This window comes from Bos taurus, chromosome 5 (assembly GCF_002263795.3).
Source record: "Bos taurus isolate L1 Dominette 01449 registration number 42190680 breed Hereford chromosome 5, ARS-UCD2.0, whole genome shotgun sequence".
Classification (NCBI taxonomy): domain Eukaryota; kingdom Metazoa; phylum Chordata; class Mammalia; order Artiodactyla; family Bovidae; genus Bos; species Bos taurus.
The window spans coordinates 84,968,106-84,988,581 of NC_037332.1; the positions used below are offsets into that span (position 1 = coordinate 84,968,106).

A 20,476-nucleotide genomic window follows, 5' to 3' on the forward strand; every position below is an offset into this window, starting at 1 on the left:
ACGGGGCTTACATGTTCTCAGTCTGACTCCCAAAGGTGAGCTCTTGGTCACTGCTCTACATGACTTCCACACAGAAGCTCCTTAGTGGTCCCAGATTGAGTCCTTGCTGTAATGTATTCATAGAGACTTGCAGAGTCACCTGATACTTAGTGAGTCCAGTCTCCATATTTATTGTTGAAGCAAAAGCTAAGCTAAACTGTTGCTTGTAGGAGGTCATGAGTGAAAGACACAGGCCTGAAATTCAAGTTTCCTGATACCTTAGAGACCTAAAAATAAATCAGTCTGAATGACTTTCAGCTGACTGTCCCCCCATGCCTGACCATGGTTAGCAATGCTCAAATAGTGCTAGAGGGATTTTGAAGACTATTACTGAAGCTCCAGAGAATAGTTTAACAGTCTCCATAAAAATAATTACTTCTCTGGTAGTTGAAGCTTAGTCTAAATAATGTTTTGCTTCAAAAATTACAAGCCTGGGCTTATTTAGTGTTAAGGACTGATTAATGGAGCTAATTAGTAATCTGTACATGCTGAAAAAAATGAATGTTTTTAAAAACCTGAGAAAAAGGTGAAAGTTTGACACACAATTTTTTTTTTTTTTTTGGAAGATGTGACTTTCAGTGTCAGATATTTATAAATTCGCCTGTTAACTTCAGAAGGCATTCTAGATCTTCACAAACCATTGCAAATGTAACATTTGTAAAGAATTTTAACCCTGGTTGAAAAGAAAACAGTATTTTTTATCCTACTTATCTTTACTTTTCTAAGGGGTTACCAATTCATTCATCAGCCTATGGTTTCTGATCTTTGCCTCCAAATAAACCATTTGGATTTCAGTTAAATAAACTATCCGCTGATTTCAAAGTACTTGGATGACTTACTAATTGTTTGTTCTGGGCTACAATCATGGTCTTCTGCTCTTCTGAAGCATTCATAGTAATTTTCAGTTCCTCCAGTTCTTCTTTTAACAGGTTTGTTCTCATAATAGCCTGGTGGGCACTGTGGGGGTGGGGAGAGAAGGCAATAAGCAAAACCTCAAATATAACCGTCAAAGATACTAACTAAAGCCACGGACTGTTTTTAAGCTCCAAGTTGAAAACCACTGAAAATTCAAACCAGAGGCCAACAATAGTAAAAGGAAAAAAAAAAAAATTTACTCAAGATCTTCCACAGTCCTTAGAAAGGGAAAGGACTCAGGTAGAGTACACTGGGAGATAAAGGATAGAAGGAAACAAACATATTCCTGAAGCCAAGGACTGGCATACTCCCTTTGAAATCCATCACTGGCTAAATCACACAGTTCTTTCCTTCTACTACTAAGACATAATATTAGTTAATATAATTACACAAATAGTTATTAAATAACATCACACATTCACTCAAAGCATAGCTTGTTTTCTTTTTAAAGAAACTGAATATTTCAAATACATAAGCCAACAATGGAATGGAGAGAGCCTGAGGTTAGCATTTTTTTTAATGTTACAGATCGGGGGACTTCCCTGATGGTCCAGTGGCTAAAAATCTGCACTCCCAATGCAGGTGGCCTGGGTTTGATCCCTGGTCAGGGAACTAGATCCCACATGCTACAACTAAAGATCCCACACTCTGCAATGAAGACTTGGTGCAACCAAATAAATACATATACATACATATATATATATATATATATATTTAATTTTATAGATTGATTTGGAGTATGGTCAAAAATTGTGAGGGTAGGAGTTCAATGTTAGAATGCTTTTCTGTGTTTTCAAGTTAAGTGAGGACTTTTCTGTTCAGAATTTTAACATCTATGACACCTGTGTAGTAGTTTGAGCATTCTTTGGCATTGCCTTTCTTTGGGATTGGAATGAAAACTGACCTTTTTCAGTCCTGTGGCCACTGCTGAGTTTTCCAAATTTGCTGGCATATTGAGTGCAGCACTTTCACAGCATCATCTTTCAGGATTTGGAATAGCTCAACTGGAATTCCATCACCTCCACTAGCTTTGTTCATAGTGATGCTTTCTAAGGCCCACTTGACTTCACATTCCAGGATGTCTGGCTCTAGGTGAGTGATCACACCATCGTGGTTATCTGGGTCGTGAAGATCTTTTTTGTACAGTTCTTCTGTGTATTCTTGCCACCTCTTCTTAATATCTTCTGCTTCTGTTAGGTCCATACCATTTCTGTCCTTTATCGAGCCCATCTTTGCATGAAATGTTCCCTTGGTATCTCTAATTTTCTTGAAGAGATCTCTAGTCTTTCCCATTCTGTTGTTTTCCTCTATTTCTTTGCATTGATTGCAGAGGAAGTCTTTCTTATCTCTTCTTGCTATTTTTTGGAATGCTGCATTCAGATGCTTGTATCTTTCCTTTTCTCCTTTGCTTTTCACTTCTCTTCTTTTCACAGCTATTTGTAAGGCCTCCCCAGACAGCCATTTTGCTTTTTTGCATTTCTTTTCCATGGGGATGGTCTTGATCCCTGCCTCCTGTACAATGTCATGAACCTCAGTCCATAGTTCATCAGACACTCATTCAGATCTAGTCCCTTAAATCTATTTCTCACTTCCACTGTATAATCATAAGGGATTTGATTTAGGTCATACCTGAATGATCTAGTGGTTTTCCCTACTTTCTTCAATTTAAGTCTGAATTTGGCAATAAGGAGTTCGTGATCTGAGCCACAGTCAGCTCCCGGTCTTGTTTTATTGACTGTATAGAGCTTCTCCATCTTTGGCTGAAAAGAATATAATCAATCTGATTTCAGTGTTGACCATCTGGTGATGTCCATGTGTAGAGTCTTCACTCATCTCGCACGCTAGAGTAAAGTAATGCTCAAAATTCTCCAAGCCAGTCTTCAGCAATATGTGAACCGTGAACTTCCAAATGTTCAAGCTGGTTTTAGAAAAGGCAGAGGAACAAGAGATCAAATTGCCAACATCCACTGGATCATCAAAAAAGCAAGAGAGTTCCAGAAAAAACATCTATTTCTGCTTCATTGACTATGCCAAAGCCTTTGACTGTGTGGATCACAATCAACTGTGGACAATTCTGAAAGAGATGGGAATACCAGACCATCTGACCTGCCTCTTGAGAAACCTATATGCAGGTCAGAAAGCAACGGTTAGAACTGGACATGGAACAACAGACTGGTTCCAAATAGGAAAAGGAATATGTCAAGGCTGTATATTGTCACCCTGTTTATTTAACTTATATGCAGAGTACATCATGAGAAATGCTGGGCTGGATGAAGCACAAGATGGAATCAAGATTGCCAGGAGAAATATCAATAACCCCAGATATGCATATGACACCACCCTTATGGCAGAAAGTGAAGAGGAACTAAAAAGCTTCTTGATGAAAGTGAAGGAAGAGAGTGAAAGTGTTGGCCTAAAGCTCAACATTCAGAAAACGAAGATCATTGCGTCTGGTCCCATCACTTCATGGCAAATAGATGGGGAAACAGTGGAAACAGTGTCAGACTTTATTTTGGGGGCTCCAAAATTACTGCAGATGGTGATTGCAGCCATGAAATTAAAAGATGCTTACTCCTTGGAAGGAAAGTTATGACCAAACTAGATAGCATATTCAAAAGCAGAGACGTTACTTTGCCAACAAAGGTCCATCTAGTCAAGGCTATGGTTTTTCCAGTGGTCACATATGGATGTGAGAGTTGGACTGTGAAGAAAGCTGAACGCCAAAGAATTGATGCTTTTGAACTGTGGTGTTGGAGAAGACTCTTGAGAGTCTCTTGGACTGCAAGGAGATCCAACCAGTCCATTCTAAAGATCAGTCCTGGGTGTTCTTTGGAAGGACTGATACTGAAGCTGAAACTCCAGTACTTTGGCCACCTCATGTGAAGAATTGACTCATTGGAAAAGACTCTGATGCTGGGAGGGATTGGAGGCAGGAGGAGAAGGGGATGACAGAGGATGAGATTGGATGGCATCACTGACTCGATGGACGTGTTTGAGTGAACTCTAGGAGTTAGTGATGGACAGGGAGGCCTGGCATGCTGCGATTCATGGGGTCGCAAAGAGTCGGACACGACTGAGTGACTGAACTGAACTGATGACACCTGTACACACAGACTTTGTGAGAACCAGGTTGCTTGTTTTCTGATGTTCAAGCATGTCCCACTTCATCTATTTTACCAGTGTCTGCACTTGATCTATTACATCCTCAAGGTCCAGTATCCCTTTCTAGCTTAAGCTAAGGTAATGAATGTTCTTATCATCCTTCTAGGCTACAGGTACCCTGTTGCTGTTCAGTCTCCAAATCATGTCTGACTCTTTGCAACTGCATGGACTACAGCACATCAGGCTTCCATGTCCCTTACCATCTCCCAGAATGTGCCCAAGTTCATGTCCATTGAATCGGTGATGCCATCCAACCATCTCATCCTCTGTTGCCCTCTTCTCCTTCTGCCTTCAATCTTTCCCAGCATCAGGGTCTTTTTCAATGAGTCAGCTGTTCGCATCAGGTGGCCAAACAGGTACCCCGAGGGCACATTTTAAACCTGACTCATCAATGAATCTCTCATAATACTCAGCATGGAACTTTGCATAAGTAGAGTTCTAGTGAACCACTGAATGTTGGGATAGATTTACACTTGACCTGTACGCATATTGGTCTTACACAGAGACTTGAAGGACATAGAGAACATCATTGCTAGAAAAGAACTAACAAACACTGCTGATGGGAAAGTAAAGTAGTTTCACTGGTGGGAAAATAAAGCTGTTTTCCAAAGTCACTTTGGAACTTTGGAAAAGTGTGGCAGTTTCTCAAAATACAAAGTATAAGTTGCATGCATGCATGTTAAGTTGCTTCAGTCATGTCTGACTCTTTGTGATGCTATGGGCTGTACCCTGCCAGGCTCCTCTGTCCATGCAATTCTCCAAGCAAGAATACTGGAGTGGGTGACCATTTCCTTCTCCATGGGATCTTCCAGACCCAGGGATTAAACCTATGTCTCTTATGTCTCCTGCACTGGCAGGTAAGTTCTTTACAACCAGTGCTACCTGGGTAGCCCTAAAGTATAGGTTGTAAGTGAAAGTCAGTCAGTCATGTCCAACTCTTTGTGACCCCATGGATTATACAGTCCATGGAATTCTCCAGGCCAGAATACTGGAGTGGATAGCCTTTCCTTTCTCCAGGGAAACTTTCCAACCCAGGGATCGAACCCAGGTCTCCCACATTACAGGTAGATTCTTTACCAGCTGAGCCACAAGGGAAGCCCAAGAATACTGGAGTGGATAGCCTATCACTTCTCCAGCGGATCTTCCTGACCCAGGAATCGAAACAGGGTCTCCTACATTGCAGGTAGATTCTTTACCAACTGAACTATCAGGGAAGACCAAAGTATAGGTCTTAAAAAGTATAGCAATTTCACTCCTAGATACATAACCAAGAAAACAGAAAACATATGATCCCATAAAAACTTGCACACAAATGTTCATAACAGCAGTTTTTTAAGTGCCAAAAAGTGGTGCTAACCCAAATGTCCAAACTGAGGTATATTTATACAATGGAATATTATTCAGTCATAAAAAAGAATGAAATAGCAATATATGCTTCAACATGGATGAACTTTGAAAATGTGATTCTAAATGAAAGAAGCCAGACAGAAAGGTCACATACTGTATGATTCCATGGATATGAAAATGTTTGGAATAGACAAATCCATAGAGATACAAAGTAGATTAGTGGTTGCCAGGGGCTGAGAGGGGAGGACATAGGGAGTGGCTGTTAAGCAGTATGGGATTTCTTTTTGGAGTGATGAAAATGTCCTGATCATGTGAATATACTTGATATCATGTGAATACATCATGTGGATATACTTGTGAATAACTGGAATTAGATCATGTGAATAATCTTGTGAATATACTAAAAAACACTAAACTAATTGTATACCTCAACAGGGTGACTCTTCTGCTTTGTGACTTGTATCTCAATAAAAAACAAATTTATTAAAAAAAAAAAAAAAAAAGGAAAAGGAACTGAGAATTCCCAGCACACAGTACCCACACCATGGCTCACCTTTTTATCTGAAGGCGCAGTTCAGTACAGTCCTCTGATAACTCTCTGTTTGCTTCCTCCAAGTTTTCCAATGCCAATTTCAATTTATTATTTTCCTCTTCCAATTTCTGCTTGTTGAAATGCATGTCTGCTATATAGGTAATCAAATCAGGCACCTCTCTGCGGGGAAAAGGATGAATGGGCATAAACTTCAACATCACTAATCCCTTCCAGTCAAAGTAAGGCTTATGGTTAAGCCCAAACAAGCTTAAATATTCCTGTGAGGACTTCCCTGTCGGTCCAGTAGTTAACAATCCATCTGTCAGTGTAGGGGACACAGGTTCAATACCTGGTCTGGGAAGATTCCACATGCTGCAGAGAAACTAAGCCTTGTAGGCCACAACTGCCGAAGCCCTCCCAGGCTAGGCCCCGCATGCCACAACTTACTGAGTTCTTATGCTGTAACTACTGAAGCCCACTGCCTAGAGCCTTTGCTGTGTGAAAGAAAGAAACCACCACAACAAAGAATAGCCTCCAACTGCCACGACTAGGAAAAACCCACATGCAGCAATGAAGATCCAGCACAACCAAAAATAAACAAATAAAGAAGATTTTCTACTTTATTTTCATTCATCCTCATAAACATAGTTCACATACACAGTATTTATTCAAGCATTTATTACAATAACACCAAAGATTTTTCCAAAATTGCCAGATATTTAGCATCTGCCACTTGTGAAATCAACTTTTACAGCTTTCATTTCTTCCTCTTCACTTTGCTCCCAACTTCTATCTCTATCGACACTGAAGAGTTCCTACTTCTGCCTGGGTTATGGAAAATCCTGAAATAAATTGACACTGGATGCTTTCAATCAGAAATCTTGGCCGGTTTCAACAGGCCTTTAACTAGGAAATAATTCCTAGAGTTTTATCATTGTAGCCTGTAGCTCACAATTTAGTACTCATGGTTCCTAGTATTTTCTACAGCTTGTTAATATTTGTAGCTGTCACGCTTGCCCTGACATTTGATCCTAAACCCTTTGAGAGTCTGAACTGTGTTTTTCAAAGAGTACCAGGCCTCCTCTTCTTTGCCATCTTTTCCTAGACTTTAGCATAGGTTGGCTACACGGTTCCTAGTCCACACTTTTTGCACAGATAAACCTGAAGTGGCAAAGATAAAATAAGGAAGGACAGGTTCAGTGCTTCAATTCTGAGCTTCCAAAGCAGAGACTTGGGTTCAATCCCTGGTCGGGGAACTAAGATCCCACAAGCCACATGTTGGCTCAGCCAAAAAATTTTTTTCAAAATAAAAATAAAGAACAGAGTCACTTCTCCTCAATATCCAAATGCATGTGTAGCAGAAAACAGCTTTTCTCATTAATATCTAAAAGTATCTGCTGCTGCTGCTGCTAAGTTGCTTCAGTCGTGTCCAACTCTGTGCCACCCCAGAGACGGCAGCCCACCAGGCTCCCCCGTCCCTGGGATTCTCCAGGCAAGAACACTGGAGTGGGTTGCCATTTCCTTCTCCAATGCATGAAAGTGAAAAGCGAAAGTGAAGTCGCTCAGTCATGTCTGACTCTTAGCCATCCCATGAATTGCAGCCTACCAGGGTCCTCTATCCATGGGATTTTTCCAGGCAAGAGTACTGGAGTGGGGTGCCATTGCCTTCTCAAAAGCATCTATTGAAGCAGTAATAAGGATTGACATATATACACTACCATGTGTAACATAGCTAGCTAGTGGGAACCTGCTATAAAGCAGAGGGAGCTCAGCTTGGTGCTCTAAAATGACCTAGATGGGTGGAATGTGAGGGACATCCAAGAGAGAGCGATATAGGTATACATATAGCTGATTCACTTCATTGTACAATAGAAACTAATACAACATTAAAGCAATTACACTCCAACTAAAAAAAAAAAAGCAACCCCCCCCTCAAAGAGCTTAAGGTCAATGTCATAATTGTACATATGATAGAACTTGTCGTGCGTGGAAAACACAAAGTCAAAGAAGAATAAAGTTTTCATGAGCAAGAAAATGCTTATTTATGTGACACTTCATAATCTTTCACAATTTGTGTTCCTAGTGAAACTACTTCTAATGCAATTAGGATATAATAGCTAAGAGTTAAAAATAAATTATGTTAGCCCTACCACACATGCACACAAGCAGAGCTAAGTGACTTTACCGTAAATAAAATACATGAAAAAGTTGAAAGTGTTAGTCACTCAGTCATGTCTGACTCTTTGAGATCTCATGAACTATAGCCCACCAGGCTCCTCTGTCCATGGAATTCTCCAGACAAGAATACTGGAGTGGGTTGCCATTTCCTTCTCCAGGAGATTCTCCAGACCCAGGGATTGAACCCAGGTCTCCTGCATTGCTTTGCCAATGTTACTTTGCCAACAAAGGTCTGTCTAGTCACAACAATGGTTTTGCCAGTAGTCATGTATGGATGTGAGAGTTGGACCATAAAGAAGGCTAGGTGCCAAAGAATTGATGCTTTTGAACTGTGGTGTTGAAGAAGACTCTTGAGAGGCTCTTGGACTGCCAGGAGATCAAACCAGTTCATCCTAAAGGAAATCAGTCCTGAATATTCATTAGAAGGACTGATGCTAAAGCTCCAATACTTTGGCCACCTGATGCAAAGAAGTGACTCATTGGAAAAGACCCTACTGTTGGGAAAGATTGAAGGCAGGAGGAGAAGGGGACAACAGAGGATAAGATGATTGGATAGCATCACCAACTCAATAGACATGAGTTTGGGCAAGCTCTGGGAGTTGGTAATGGCCAGGGAAGCCTGGTGTGCTGCAGTCCATGGGGTCACAAAAAGTCGGACACGACTGAGTGACTGAAATGAACTGAAATGAGCTCCTGCATTTCAGGCAGATTCTTTACTGTTGGAGACAGCAGGAAAGCCCAGAAATAAAATAAAATACATAGATCTATGAAATAAGAAAATCCATAAGAAAAGTTGAGGCGCTTGAGAAAACATTACAAGTAAGAATGCTTACAAGACTCCTTTAGGCAAGTCTCCACCCAACCCCTTGAAGTTCCATGATGAAGAATCTGTTTTATCTGTGGTCATCTTAACTGAAACACACACAAGAAAGTTTTATAAAAAAATCCATTTCTCCAAATCACACTAAACTGGCAGAACAATCCCAAAGAAACACATACATACTTGCTTCACATGATTTTATGTTGTCCTGTTCAAAAGCAGAATCAACCATTGTGCTGCTTGATCCACTATTCTCTCTTTCCCTGTGGCCAAAAAACAAAACCAGTGAGCTAGAATTCCTTGTCAAACCAAAGCTTAGCCAATTTTTCAGATGTGTTCTGTATTTTCTTATTGATGGTGGTCTTTCTGAATTTTAAAACCATCTATCCATTTGGCCACAATTTGGAGCCCAACACTGTTCTTAAACAGAGTCATAGAAAAGAAACATGTTGTCTCTACCTCCTATAAACTTTAATCTAACATGAAGAAAAGAATATGAATGCATAAGTAAGTAGGTGATGATGCACATAGCTATAATTAGGCAATGGGAGCCTCAATGGATTAGGAAGCTGGCATGATTTGGAGGACTAAGTGGACACTTGTAGAGGGAGCAAGACGTTGGGCCTTAGAGAATTAGGAAGGGAAAGGCATGAACAGCTAATAATTTGGGGCACACTGAAGGTGCTCTTTTCTCTTTCTCATGAAAAACTAAGTTGAACTTGAACTAATTGTAGTTTGGAGCATATCATTCCTAAAATTTGGAGAACCCTATACACAGGCCTCTGCCCAGGACACCCCAAATAAACATATTAACACTTCAACCATTTGTTTTCCGAGAGTCTTTGTATTATGATTTCAGTTTTGCTGCCTAATCTTAGCAATTGCCAAACCCTTAGATAATCTCTTCGGAGCAGCTACCAAAGCCTCTAGACTAGTACTTACATCCTATTGTGTTTCAACATGAGATGTTTTCAGAAGATGACTGAGCAGAATAGCTCAGTCCTCACTCTCATATTCCTATTAATAGATCCGCACCCATCACCATTTCTGAGTCTCTGTTCTTTTATATCTCCCATGTTCTTTTTCTTTTCCTTTATATTTGTCATAAAAATAAATTTTCTCTTTTGCCCTCACTCCACTTTACCCATGGATTATTGATATCTGTATTATACAATCAAGCCTAAATATTTTAGGAAAAGTAGAAAATTCATAAGAAAATAAGACAAAGAAGCTAAGGTCTTCATGCAAAGAAAATCATTTTGGAATATATTCCTTCCCACTTTCTCCTGTGCATATTTTTATTTCTCAACAAATAGGGGAGTATACTACATACACAGATCTATGGCCAATTATTTTAAATTAATACATATGAATATTTATCCTGTCAAATATTTAATTGTAATTTTGAGTGACTAATTAGTATGGAAGTATTATCATTTATTTGTCCAACCACCTACTATTAAATATTTGGTTTGCTTACATTTATCATAATCATAAACAACATTCTGCATATACATTAGAGTATACAATTGGTTGTCTTTCCTGAAGTGACATAATTTGACCACATTGCATATTTCTAAGGCTCTGATGCTCGTGCTGTGCTCAGTCTCTCAGTCGTGTCCATCTCTCTGCAACCCCATGGACTGCAGCCCGCCAGCCTCCTCTTGTCCATGAAGGTTTTCAGTTAAGAATACTGGAGTGGGTTGCCATTTTCTTCCTCAAGGATATCTTCCCCACCTAGGGGTCAAATTGCGTCTCTTGCATTGTCGGTAGATTCTTTACCACTGAGCCACCTGGGAAGCCATACATTCCTAAACTGCCATTGAAAAGCTGTGCCAACTTGCAGTATTATAAACAAGGAGAAGGTCTATTTCTCCACCCTCCCTGACAACATGGGATAGAGTCATTCCTCTAAACCTTTGTTAAACTGATGCACAAAATATGTTCTCTTGGTTTTCATTTCTTGGATTAATAGTAAGATACTATCAGATAATATTTCCTATCAGTGCAAAAAACAGTGATTAACATTCATTGTAATCAATTGTTAAATCAGAACCTGAAAACGCATCCTGCTGGGACTATGATTACCATTTGTTTCTGCAGTGAGCCATCATCCATTCCTTCACAGTGGCCTGGAAGGTTTCCAGGTTCACATGTACATCTCTCTTTTCAGGATCAAGCATGATCCATAGCTCCTCGAGGTCATCATCTTCAGAACCTTGACTAGTTGTCTGTCTCAGATAATCTATTATTTTGGTGACTCTGACTAAACCTTAGGAAGAAGAAAGTCAAGTTAGTTTTTAAAGGTGGCAAAAGATTTTTTTTTAAGTGAGGTGCTTAACTCGTTCAAGTCCCTTGGGTCCTGGAAATGTGCCTTATAACCCTCGCAATCCTGCTGAGTTGATGTCATAAAATAGAGCACTGGCCTTAAGGTTGGAGTCTAACCGACTAGGGTCAAATCTTGGCTCTGGACTGTATCAGCTCTGTGGCTCTGGGGAAATCACTCAGTCTCTTTGAGCCTCAGTGTCCTCATCTGTGAAATGATGCCTACTACACAGAGTTGTGAGATTCAAATAGGAAAGATTTATGTAATCAATAGGCTTCTCAGATGGTGCAATAAAGAATCCACTCGGCAATGCAAGACACAAGAGACGAGGATTCAGTCCATTGGTTGGGAAGGTCCCCTGGAGGAGGAAATGGCAACCTTCTCTAGTATTCTTACCTGGGAAATCCCATGGACAGAGGAGCCTGATGGGCTACAGTCCACAGGGGTCACAAAGAGTCAGGCATGACCAAGCAACTGAGCGAGCGTGTGCGTGCACACACGCACGCACGCACGCACACACACAGTTGTAATTAATAATCACTTGTGGGAAGTGGTCAAAAATGCCGCTTTATTTTTCTCTCCCATTCTTTCCTTAAAAAACAGTTAGTGGGGACTTCCCTTGTGATCCAAGGTTAAGAATCCACTTTCCAATGCAGGGGACTTGGGTTCAATTCCTGGTCAGAGAATTAAGATCCCACACGCTGTGGAGCAACTAAGCCCTCGAGCTACAGCAACTACTGAGCCCTGGCACCTCAACTGAAGAAGCCCACGAGCCACAGGGAAGATCCTGCCTGTCTCAACTAAGACCTGACACAGCCAAGTAAATAAATATTTTAAAATAAATAAATATTTTAAAAAAGCATTCGTGAAGGAAGGATTTCCTTGGCCCTAGGTGAAATTTTCAGCCTCAAGTAAGTAGTTTGACTCTTTGGGGTGGAGAGGGAGGAGTGGAAAAGTCATTCTTGGATATAATCAGCCCTACTATCACATTCAGAAATTCAAGTCATACAGACTGTTAGTAATTGACACACCAGTCTTCCTCAAGCATAAGACATCTTTTCTACTCTTAACTAGGGCCTGCCTTGGGCTAGCAGTTTAAAGAGGGAAGGAAGAGGAAGTAGAAGTTTGATAGGGTGAAGGTTGATAGGGTGAAGATTCTTACCCCAGGAGGTAAGAAGAGACACTAATATTTGAAAAAAAAAATTTTTTAATAAAAAAATAAAAGAATAAGCTTAGTACATCATTAGGAAAAGAGAGCTGTAAAGGAAACTGAATGACTTTAAAGAATGCATTAATTTAATGGAAAATGTCATTAGGTTGTGACACAAAGAAATGGAAATAAAATTTTAATAGTTATTTAGAAGGATAATTTTTACTCCTGTTTGCATAATTGGAGAGTTGGAAAGTCAAAAAGAATACCCTATATCTCATTTTCCTCCACTAAAGCTCTAAATCTGATCTTATACCTCAAAACCAGAAAGATCTCCTGAGATGTTTCTTTAACGTGTCAACTCAACTGGGCGACAGAGTGCCCAGTTATGTGGTCAAACATGATTCTGGTTGTTTCTGTGAGGGTGTTTTTGAAAGAGATTAAGATTTAAATTGGTAGACTAACACAGGCTGCTGTCCCCTAATGCAAGTGGGCCTGAATAGAACAAAAAGGCAGACCCTTCCCCAAATGAGAGACAATTCTTCCTGCATGACTGCCTGGGAACCAAGACTTATCTTTTTTCCTAACTTTGGACTCGAACAGAAACATCAGCTCTTCTTCAGTTTCCAGATGTTGACCTTTGGACAGGTTGCCTCCTGGTTCTCAGGCCTTTGGACACTGACTGGAAGGAAACCATCATAAGCTCTCTGGGACTCCATCTTCAGCTTGCTCACTCACCCTGCAGATCTTCGAACATGCCTGCCTCCATAATCACATGAACCAGTTCCTTATAATTGTGCGTGTGGGCCTGCACGCTCAGTCGTGTCTGAGTCTGCGACCCCGTGGACTGTAGCCCACCACGTTCCTCTGTCCATGGAACTTTCCAGGAAAGAATACTGGAGTGGGTTTGCCATTTCCTTCTCTAGGGGATCTTCCCAATGATTGAACCTGCATCTCCTGTGTCTCCTGCATTGCAGATGGATCTTTACCACTGAGCCATCAGGGAAGCCCCAATTCCTTATATCTCTTTACATATTTTACACACACACACACCCTGTTGGTTCTGTTTCTAATACATCTCCCATCTCCCTTTAATGGAGTTTCCTTATTTTCTTCCGGGAAACAATTCCTTAAATCCTGTCCATGCAGAGAGGCTTACCAGGAATAAATAAGTCCCATTCATCCTACCGATATAATTAAGAGTGCAGGTAAATGTTTTGCTATAAGAATGTTCATTATGGTTTATCATGGTTATTTTTGTGCTTTTCATAATAGAGAAAAAATACCCAATTGAGACATATTGTTTAAATATATTATGTTACATCCCCCTAGAGTACAGAGAAAATATATATTATTGACATAGACAAGTACTCAAAATTATTAAGTAAGAAAAAGCAGATTATAAAGCAAGCTGGAAACATTCCCACTTACACTTAGGGAATATATTGCATATAACTTAAGGAGAAAATAATGACCAAAAAAAAGGTCTTAAACCATTTTTTGCAACCATACTGTGGCAGTGAGGTGGACAGACTCCAGGCTTCCCCTTTATGATCCTTGCTTCCTAATGCTTTCACCTTAGTGTAGTCTCCTCCCCTCGAGTGTGGGCATGATCTGGGACTTGCTTCTAACCAGTAGAATATGGCAAAGGGGACAGGATATACATGTATATGGTTGTGTGATTAACTTACATGAGATCACAGTGCCTATCTTGCTAGGGCTTCCCTGGTGACTCAGCAGTAAAGAATCTGCCTACCAATGCAGGAGACCTGGGTTCAATCCCTGGGTCAGGAAGATCCCCTGGAGAATTAACTGGCAACCCACTCCAGTATTCTTGGATGGAGAATCCCATGGACAGAGCAGCATGGTGGGTTATAGTCCATGGAGTCTCCAAAGAGTTGGCACAACTTAGTTACTAATACTTTCAAACTTTTATCTTGCTGGAGTCACTCCCTTGCTGGCTTTGAAGAAGAAAATCTGCCATATTAGGGGCTTCCTATATTCAGAGGTGCAACTAGCAAGAAACTGTCTCGCTGACAGTAGCAAGACTCTGAAGTCTTCAGTCCTATAAGAGCAAGAAACGAATTCTGCCACCTAAAGCAGATCATTCCCTACTTAAGCCACAGATGAAACTGTTAAGGCTAGTCAAGGAAAACTTAAGCACTAAATATTTTCTCTGCTCTTTGTCCTCCCCTCTCCCCTCTACTATGCATTGTGTATCTGCATTTTGCATCAACCAAACATCCCCATCGGCAGAAATACCTGCTCAACCATAAAGAGCAACATTATCCTAGCATCAACAAGACAACCCCTAAAAAGATAACCTTCCTTCTTACAAGGAGCTAGGATGACCCATGACTCACTACTCACCTTATATGCTTAGATCCAGATTGTGTAAACCGTTAATAATATGTACACCATTTAATGTACAGCCTTCTGTCTCAAACACGTGCTCCGACTTTTAACAGGTAGAATGGTTCTCCGAGTTTTCTGAAAGGCTGTTCCTGGATTATAGTCCTCACTTTGGCTTAAAATTTTCCATTGCTTTCTTAGATCAACGGATTCATTTTGTACAGACATTACAAAGGAGAATAGTAACTTTACAAGACGGAGATTTGGCAGACACCACACTAATCAAGGGATCAAAGTTAAAAATCCTGGTATATTGTACTGAGAAGAGCATAACATCATTTCTGTAGTGTGCCTGCGAAAATGTACGGCCTGAATAAACAAGAGGAAATATCAGACATTCTACAAAGTAGCTGGCATATAGTCTTCAAAACTTTCAAAGTCATAAAAGGCAAGGAATCTGAGGACTTACTCCAGATAAAAGGAGATTGAAGAGATGTGAAAACTAAACACAGTGTGTGATTCTGAATTTGATCCTGGACCAGGAAACAAAAAAGCTATAAAGAATATTGTTGGGGAAATAGACAAAATTTGAATACAGACATTTAAATTAGATAACAGTATCATATCAATGTTAAATATCCTAATTTGGATAATTGTTCTGCAGCTATGCAAGCAAATGTTCTTCTTTGTAGGAAATACATACTGATGTACTTCAGGGTAAAGAGACACAGTATCTGGAGTTTATTTTCAATTAGAAACACCATCAAACTTTTATCTGGCCTTTCCTTTGAGAAACAAGACTCAGCCACAGCCTTATAAAACTGATAAGCAGCATAGAGTTTCTCTTTATAGATATTCCAGTTGATAAAGTAAGAAGGAATGATAAACTACTAACCTTCATATCATCTAATGAAAGAATAAATCTAGGCCTTCACTCTCAAATAGTTTTGTCTTTTGATAAAATTACATATACTGTGACTCCTCTGGCAGTCCAGTGGTTAAAACTCCATGCTTCTAATGCAGGGGTGAGGGTTTGATCCGTGGTCAAGGGACTAAGATCCCACATGCCTGCCACTTGACGTAGCAAAAAAAAAAAAAATACAAAATACACTATCTATACAGAGTCTTGCCCAAAAACAGATATAAAACATTTACCTGATCAAGCCTCTAAATGTAGGGGACAAAAAACAGGTTGTATTGCTATGGCCCCACAACCACTAAAATTCAGATTGGAGAAAATGAGGCGATAAAAGGGCCAGTTTCATTAACAAATAACTTAAAATACAAAAAGAATGAAAAAGGAACAGAGGGATAAGCCAGATAACCAATAACAATGAACAACCCTTTCTTGGATACTGATTTAAACAAATAAACTGTTTAAGAAAACATAAATTTCTCGTACAAATGAGAAAACTTGAATGTTGGTAAGGTATTTGATATTTAAAAATTACGTTACATTTTTGGTCATAAAAATGACATTGTACATGTGTAAAATAGACAGCTAGTGGGAAGTTTTGTACAGCACGGGAGCTCAGCTCAGTGCTCAGCAGTGACCTAAAGAGGTGGGATGTGGGGGTGGGAGGGAGACTCCACAGGGAGGGTATCTGTGTACACATATAGCTGACTCACTTTGCTGTACAGCAGAAATGAACACAATATCGAAAACAATTATACCCCAATAATATGTTAAAAATAAAAAATTTTAAAAGACTTTGTATAGCTGTATCTAACATCAGTCTTTATCTTTTGAATGTACTGAAATGTTTACAGAGGAAATAATATGTCTTAGACTTGCCTCAAACTAATCCAGACTTCGGAGAAGGCGATGGCACCCCACTCCAGTACTCTTGCCTAGAAAATCCCATGGATGGAGGAGCCTGGTAGGCTGCAGTCCATGGGGTCGCTAGGAGTCGGACATGACTCAGTGTCTTCACTTTCACTTTTCACTTTGATGCATTGGAGAAGGAAATGGCAACCCACTCCAGTGATCTTGCCTGGAGAATCCCAGGGATGGAGGAGCCTAGTGGGCTGCTGTCTATGGGGTCGCACAGAGTCGGACACGACTGAAGCGACTTAGCAGCAATCCAGACTTAGTGGGAGATAGCGGAGGACAGAAGAGCCTGGCGGGCTACAGTCCATGGGGTCAGAAAGAGTCAGACACAACTTAGCAACCGAACAACAACAGGAACAATCCAGAGTGGAGCAGAGGAAAGTGGAGGAAAAATGAGACATCATTATTTATGACATATACATAAGGGTCATAATACCCTCTCCACTTCTGTATATGTTTGAAAGTTTCTATAATAAAAAAGTTTTAATCCAAATGAAAGGAAACCATATGGACCAAGCAATTTGTGGGGGCAGGTTATACTATGAGTCATTAACAGTGGTTACTCAGGGAAACAGGATAACAGATGAGTTCTTTTTTCCTTTCTTTTCTCCATATTATTAATTTTGTTACAGTGATCATGAACCATTGACATGCTAAACATTACTTGCGGATATTTTAAAAAAAGCATGTCTCTAAGAAAAACAGAAGTGAAAATCTAAAATTGACAAAAATTGGAGCTAAATTTGTACAGCGGTTTTATTTATATGAAGTATGTATTTCTTGTGAGGCAACACCTATGAGATGTAAATAGTTCCAGTCAATGACTGCAGCTGGTAAAACTGATGATAAGCTCAGTAAAATCATTCAAGACTCTGGCAAAATATATAAAACAGGCAGAAAGAAATTAACCAACATATAAATAGCCATCGCCCCTCCCAAATTAGGTTGCACCTGCCATATGTACAGACACAGATACACAGATACACATAAACCATTTCCCTTTCTCTCACAACAGAAAGCACGAGTGGATGAGTATCAGTGAAAATCTGAGCAGAAAACTTTCAACTAACCTCTGCGTTTGGAGTCACATATATTAAAAATACTCCTAAGCAACTCTTCTTCATAGGTCCTGGTGTTGCTAGAGGTTACATCCTCCTTGCCATCATCAGTTCCTTGTTTCCACCCTATCAGAAGAAAAAGTTTGCAAATCCAGATGCTTTTATGTGCTAACATGCTTAGTTACTATTTTAATTTTAACAAAGAGTCAGATTTGACTGAGTGACTAACATATATTTTTACGTATATGGTTATGTTTCAAATATTAAAAAAGAGCAGCCCACAATACTGGTTACTTAACATGAATAGATCAAGAAAAAAGTGGTCTTGAAGCATCTTTAATTATTCATGTTTCCTTTCAAGTTTTACAAAGGTGGAATAAAAGGAGAGAAGATGAAGAAGAAACTGAGCTTTATTGTCCTGTGATAGTAAAAGCACTCTGCGAGGCGAGAGAGAAGGCGAAATTGAGATTCATTTCTGTTATGCGGGTAGGTACTTTTCATTGGCAGAGTCGATAGAGAAAGTTGAACGGGCTACAGTGTGTTATCCCTATTCTTGCCAGCTCTGGTACCTTCATCTCTAAGGTATTGCCACTGTGCAATTCTATGACAGGTTAATAATGATTGACATGACTGGAACAGTGAAATAGATAAAATTAATTTTGCATTTTTGATGACAAGTGAACACTTATACAAGGAAATGTATGCAAATATTTGTAGTAAAAAAGTTGTTACTTCTGGATATTACTTTAGTTATATTGCTTACAACTTCTGGCACTGTGAAGGAAGTGGTATAATATAATGAGGTGCTCAACGGATTAAGACAGTTTAGTCCTATGAAGAATATATGTTTGAAGAAACTCATGTACCAGAATGGATAGGTTTCAGTTAATATAATGCAATTGGGGGAAATAAAGCTATCTTTACCTGTTTAAAAAAAAAAGCACTCTGTGAAAAAGCAAATAGTGTTAACACAAATAAGAATATTTTAAAGAAAACAGAGGGAAAGTAAACACTAGTTATACAGAAAATGTATCATTTTACATTGCTTTTTAGGGTCTGTCATACATGGGATTCTGTAAGCAATTCCCTAAATAGAATTCCAAAATTTCATTGAACTTGGCCTACAGAATTTGCATTGTTTCCTGGTGTACCTTATTGCCGCTACACTTTCTTACATGTTTCTCTCACATACAAAGAGGGAAAAATGTTAAAATGTTAATTTTCAGCAAGGCACGCTGGAAGTATATGAATTTTAACTCCCATGTATCTACGTATTTCTCTCATGACATTCTAATTTGCCCAGGAGAAAGTTTGTTTTCAGGTCAGTAGAAAAATATCCATGATTATGATTGAAAATATAATCTAGAATTGCTATCAGGTTTATATTTGAAAGCATAGAAAATACTGATGTTGCAGATATAAGATTTTTGTTGAGAGAAAGAAAATTTTAAGGGAAAGATGGATGCTTCCATCAAGTTTCATACTTCATTTTAGATCAGGCACTCTCAGAGTCATATGCTCCTTGCTTTATTAGAAGAACAAACATTAAAAGATAAATATTTACCCTCTTCATTCAGAGATAATTTTTTCACCACGGAATCCTGAGGAGTAGAGCTCTGATCAGAGGTGGAATCAAAATCAAGTGCTAAGGTACTAAAATCATTTTCACTACAATAGTTAGTCAAATCCTTGTTAGCAAAGAGCTCCCTTTTCATGATCTGCGGTGTCAAAGATGTGTAATTCTGGGAGCTCTGTGATCTTGGCCTTGAGATATTTTCAGAACCTGCGAGGATAAGTGAGTATGTTGCATTCTCAGGAGAGCTGAGATGAGAAATGGATGGGGTTCTTGGAGACACTATCTGAGACTGTGAAGTGAAGGTTCCATCTTTCTCAGGACTCAAGAAGAGCGTGTCGAGCAGAGGGACGTGAGCAGCCATCATTTTCTTCAGTACCTCTTCAAAATCCTTCTTGGGGTTAGTCTGTGGGCTGTCAAAACTGCTAGACTGGTATTTGATAATCTGTCGGATGGGATCAGAAATGTCTTCTCTCTTTTGGATGGCTCGCAGTTTTCTACAGATGCTTTCCACGGGGTTATGCCGCTTCTCAGCTACCTTCTTTGCAGAGGCCATTGCGGACTTTCCTCCAGTGAGACAGAGGAAGCGGCTAAAGTACAGGCAAAATATAGACATGTTTTTCAGTTAACACTGTCCTAACAATAATGGAGCAATGGGCTACTTATTCCCAAACCAACTTTGGGGGGATCAAGATGTCTTTAAACCACCGTCTTTACAACAATTGCTTTAAAAAACAGTATTGTCGATTTACAATGTTGTGTCAGTTTCAAGTGTACGGCAAAGTGGTTCAGTTACGCATACATTGGGTTGGCCAGAAAGTTTGTTTGCTGGCTTCCCCGGTGACTCAGTGATAAAAATCCACCTGCAGGAGACACAGGTCCAATCCCTGGCCCGGAAAGATTCCACATGTCACAGAGCGACTAAGCCCGTGCACCACAGCTATGGAGTGCTCTAGAGCCCAGGAACCACAACTACCGAGCCCACCACTGAAGCCCACACAGCCTAGAGCCTGTGCTCCACAACAGAAGAAGCCACCCCAATGAGAAGCCCAAGCACTGCAACCAGAGAGTAGCTCCTGCTCTCAGCAACCAGAGAAAAGCCTGCATGCAGAAACAAAGACCCGCACAACCAAAAACAAACAAATAAATAATTCATCCAGATTTCTCTGTAACATCTTACAGAAAAGTCCAAA

General features: G+C 39.8%; 2 protein-coding genes across 2 annotated transcripts in view; both read right to left on the reverse strand.

Annotated features, from left to right (window-relative positions):
* Window positions 1–9,095, reverse strand: part of IRAG2 (inositol 1,4,5-triphosphate receptor associated 2) — a 90,006-nt gene extending 80,911 nt beyond the window's left edge. The window contains exons 1-3 of the mRNA XM_059887039.1: window positions 9,007–9,095; window positions 6,017–6,175; window positions 879–996 (exon numbers count right to left, since the gene is read on the reverse strand). Coding sequence (XP_059743022.1) covers window positions 879–996; window positions 6,017–6,175; window positions 9,007–9,080 — 351 coding nt within the window. The 5' untranslated portion in view covers window positions 9,081–9,095. The remainder of the gene's footprint in view (window positions 1–878; window positions 997–6,016; window positions 6,176–9,006) is intronic.
* Window positions 9,096–11,077: 1,982 nt separating this feature from the next.
* LOC132345390 (inositol 1,4,5-triphosphate receptor associated 2-like) lies at window positions 11,078–19,839 on the reverse strand. Its single transcript, XM_059887273.1, has 3 exons — window positions 19,275–19,839; window positions 17,723–17,836; window positions 11,078–11,265 (listed from the first exon to the last, which is right to left on the reverse strand). The coding sequence occupies exons 1-3, from the start codon at window positions 19,837–19,839 to the stop codon at window positions 11,078–11,080; spliced, it is 867 nt and encodes a 288-aa protein (XP_059743256.1).
* Window positions 19,840–20,476: the final 637 nt, after the last annotated feature.

Coding starts and splice junctions, on each gene's coding strand:
- LOC132345390 (XM_059887273.1), bottom strand. CDS start 19,839: ATGGCCTCTGCAAAGAAGGTAGCTGAGAAGCGGCATAACCCCGTGGAA. Junction 17,837..19,274: donor ATTATCTCTGAATGAAGAGG/GTAAATATTTAT, acceptor TTCTTCTGATAG/GGTGGAAACAAGGAACTGAT. Junction 11,266..17,722: donor ATGTGACTCCAAACGCAGAG/GTTAGTTGAAAG, acceptor CTTCTTCCTAAG/GTTTAGTCAGAGTCACCAAA.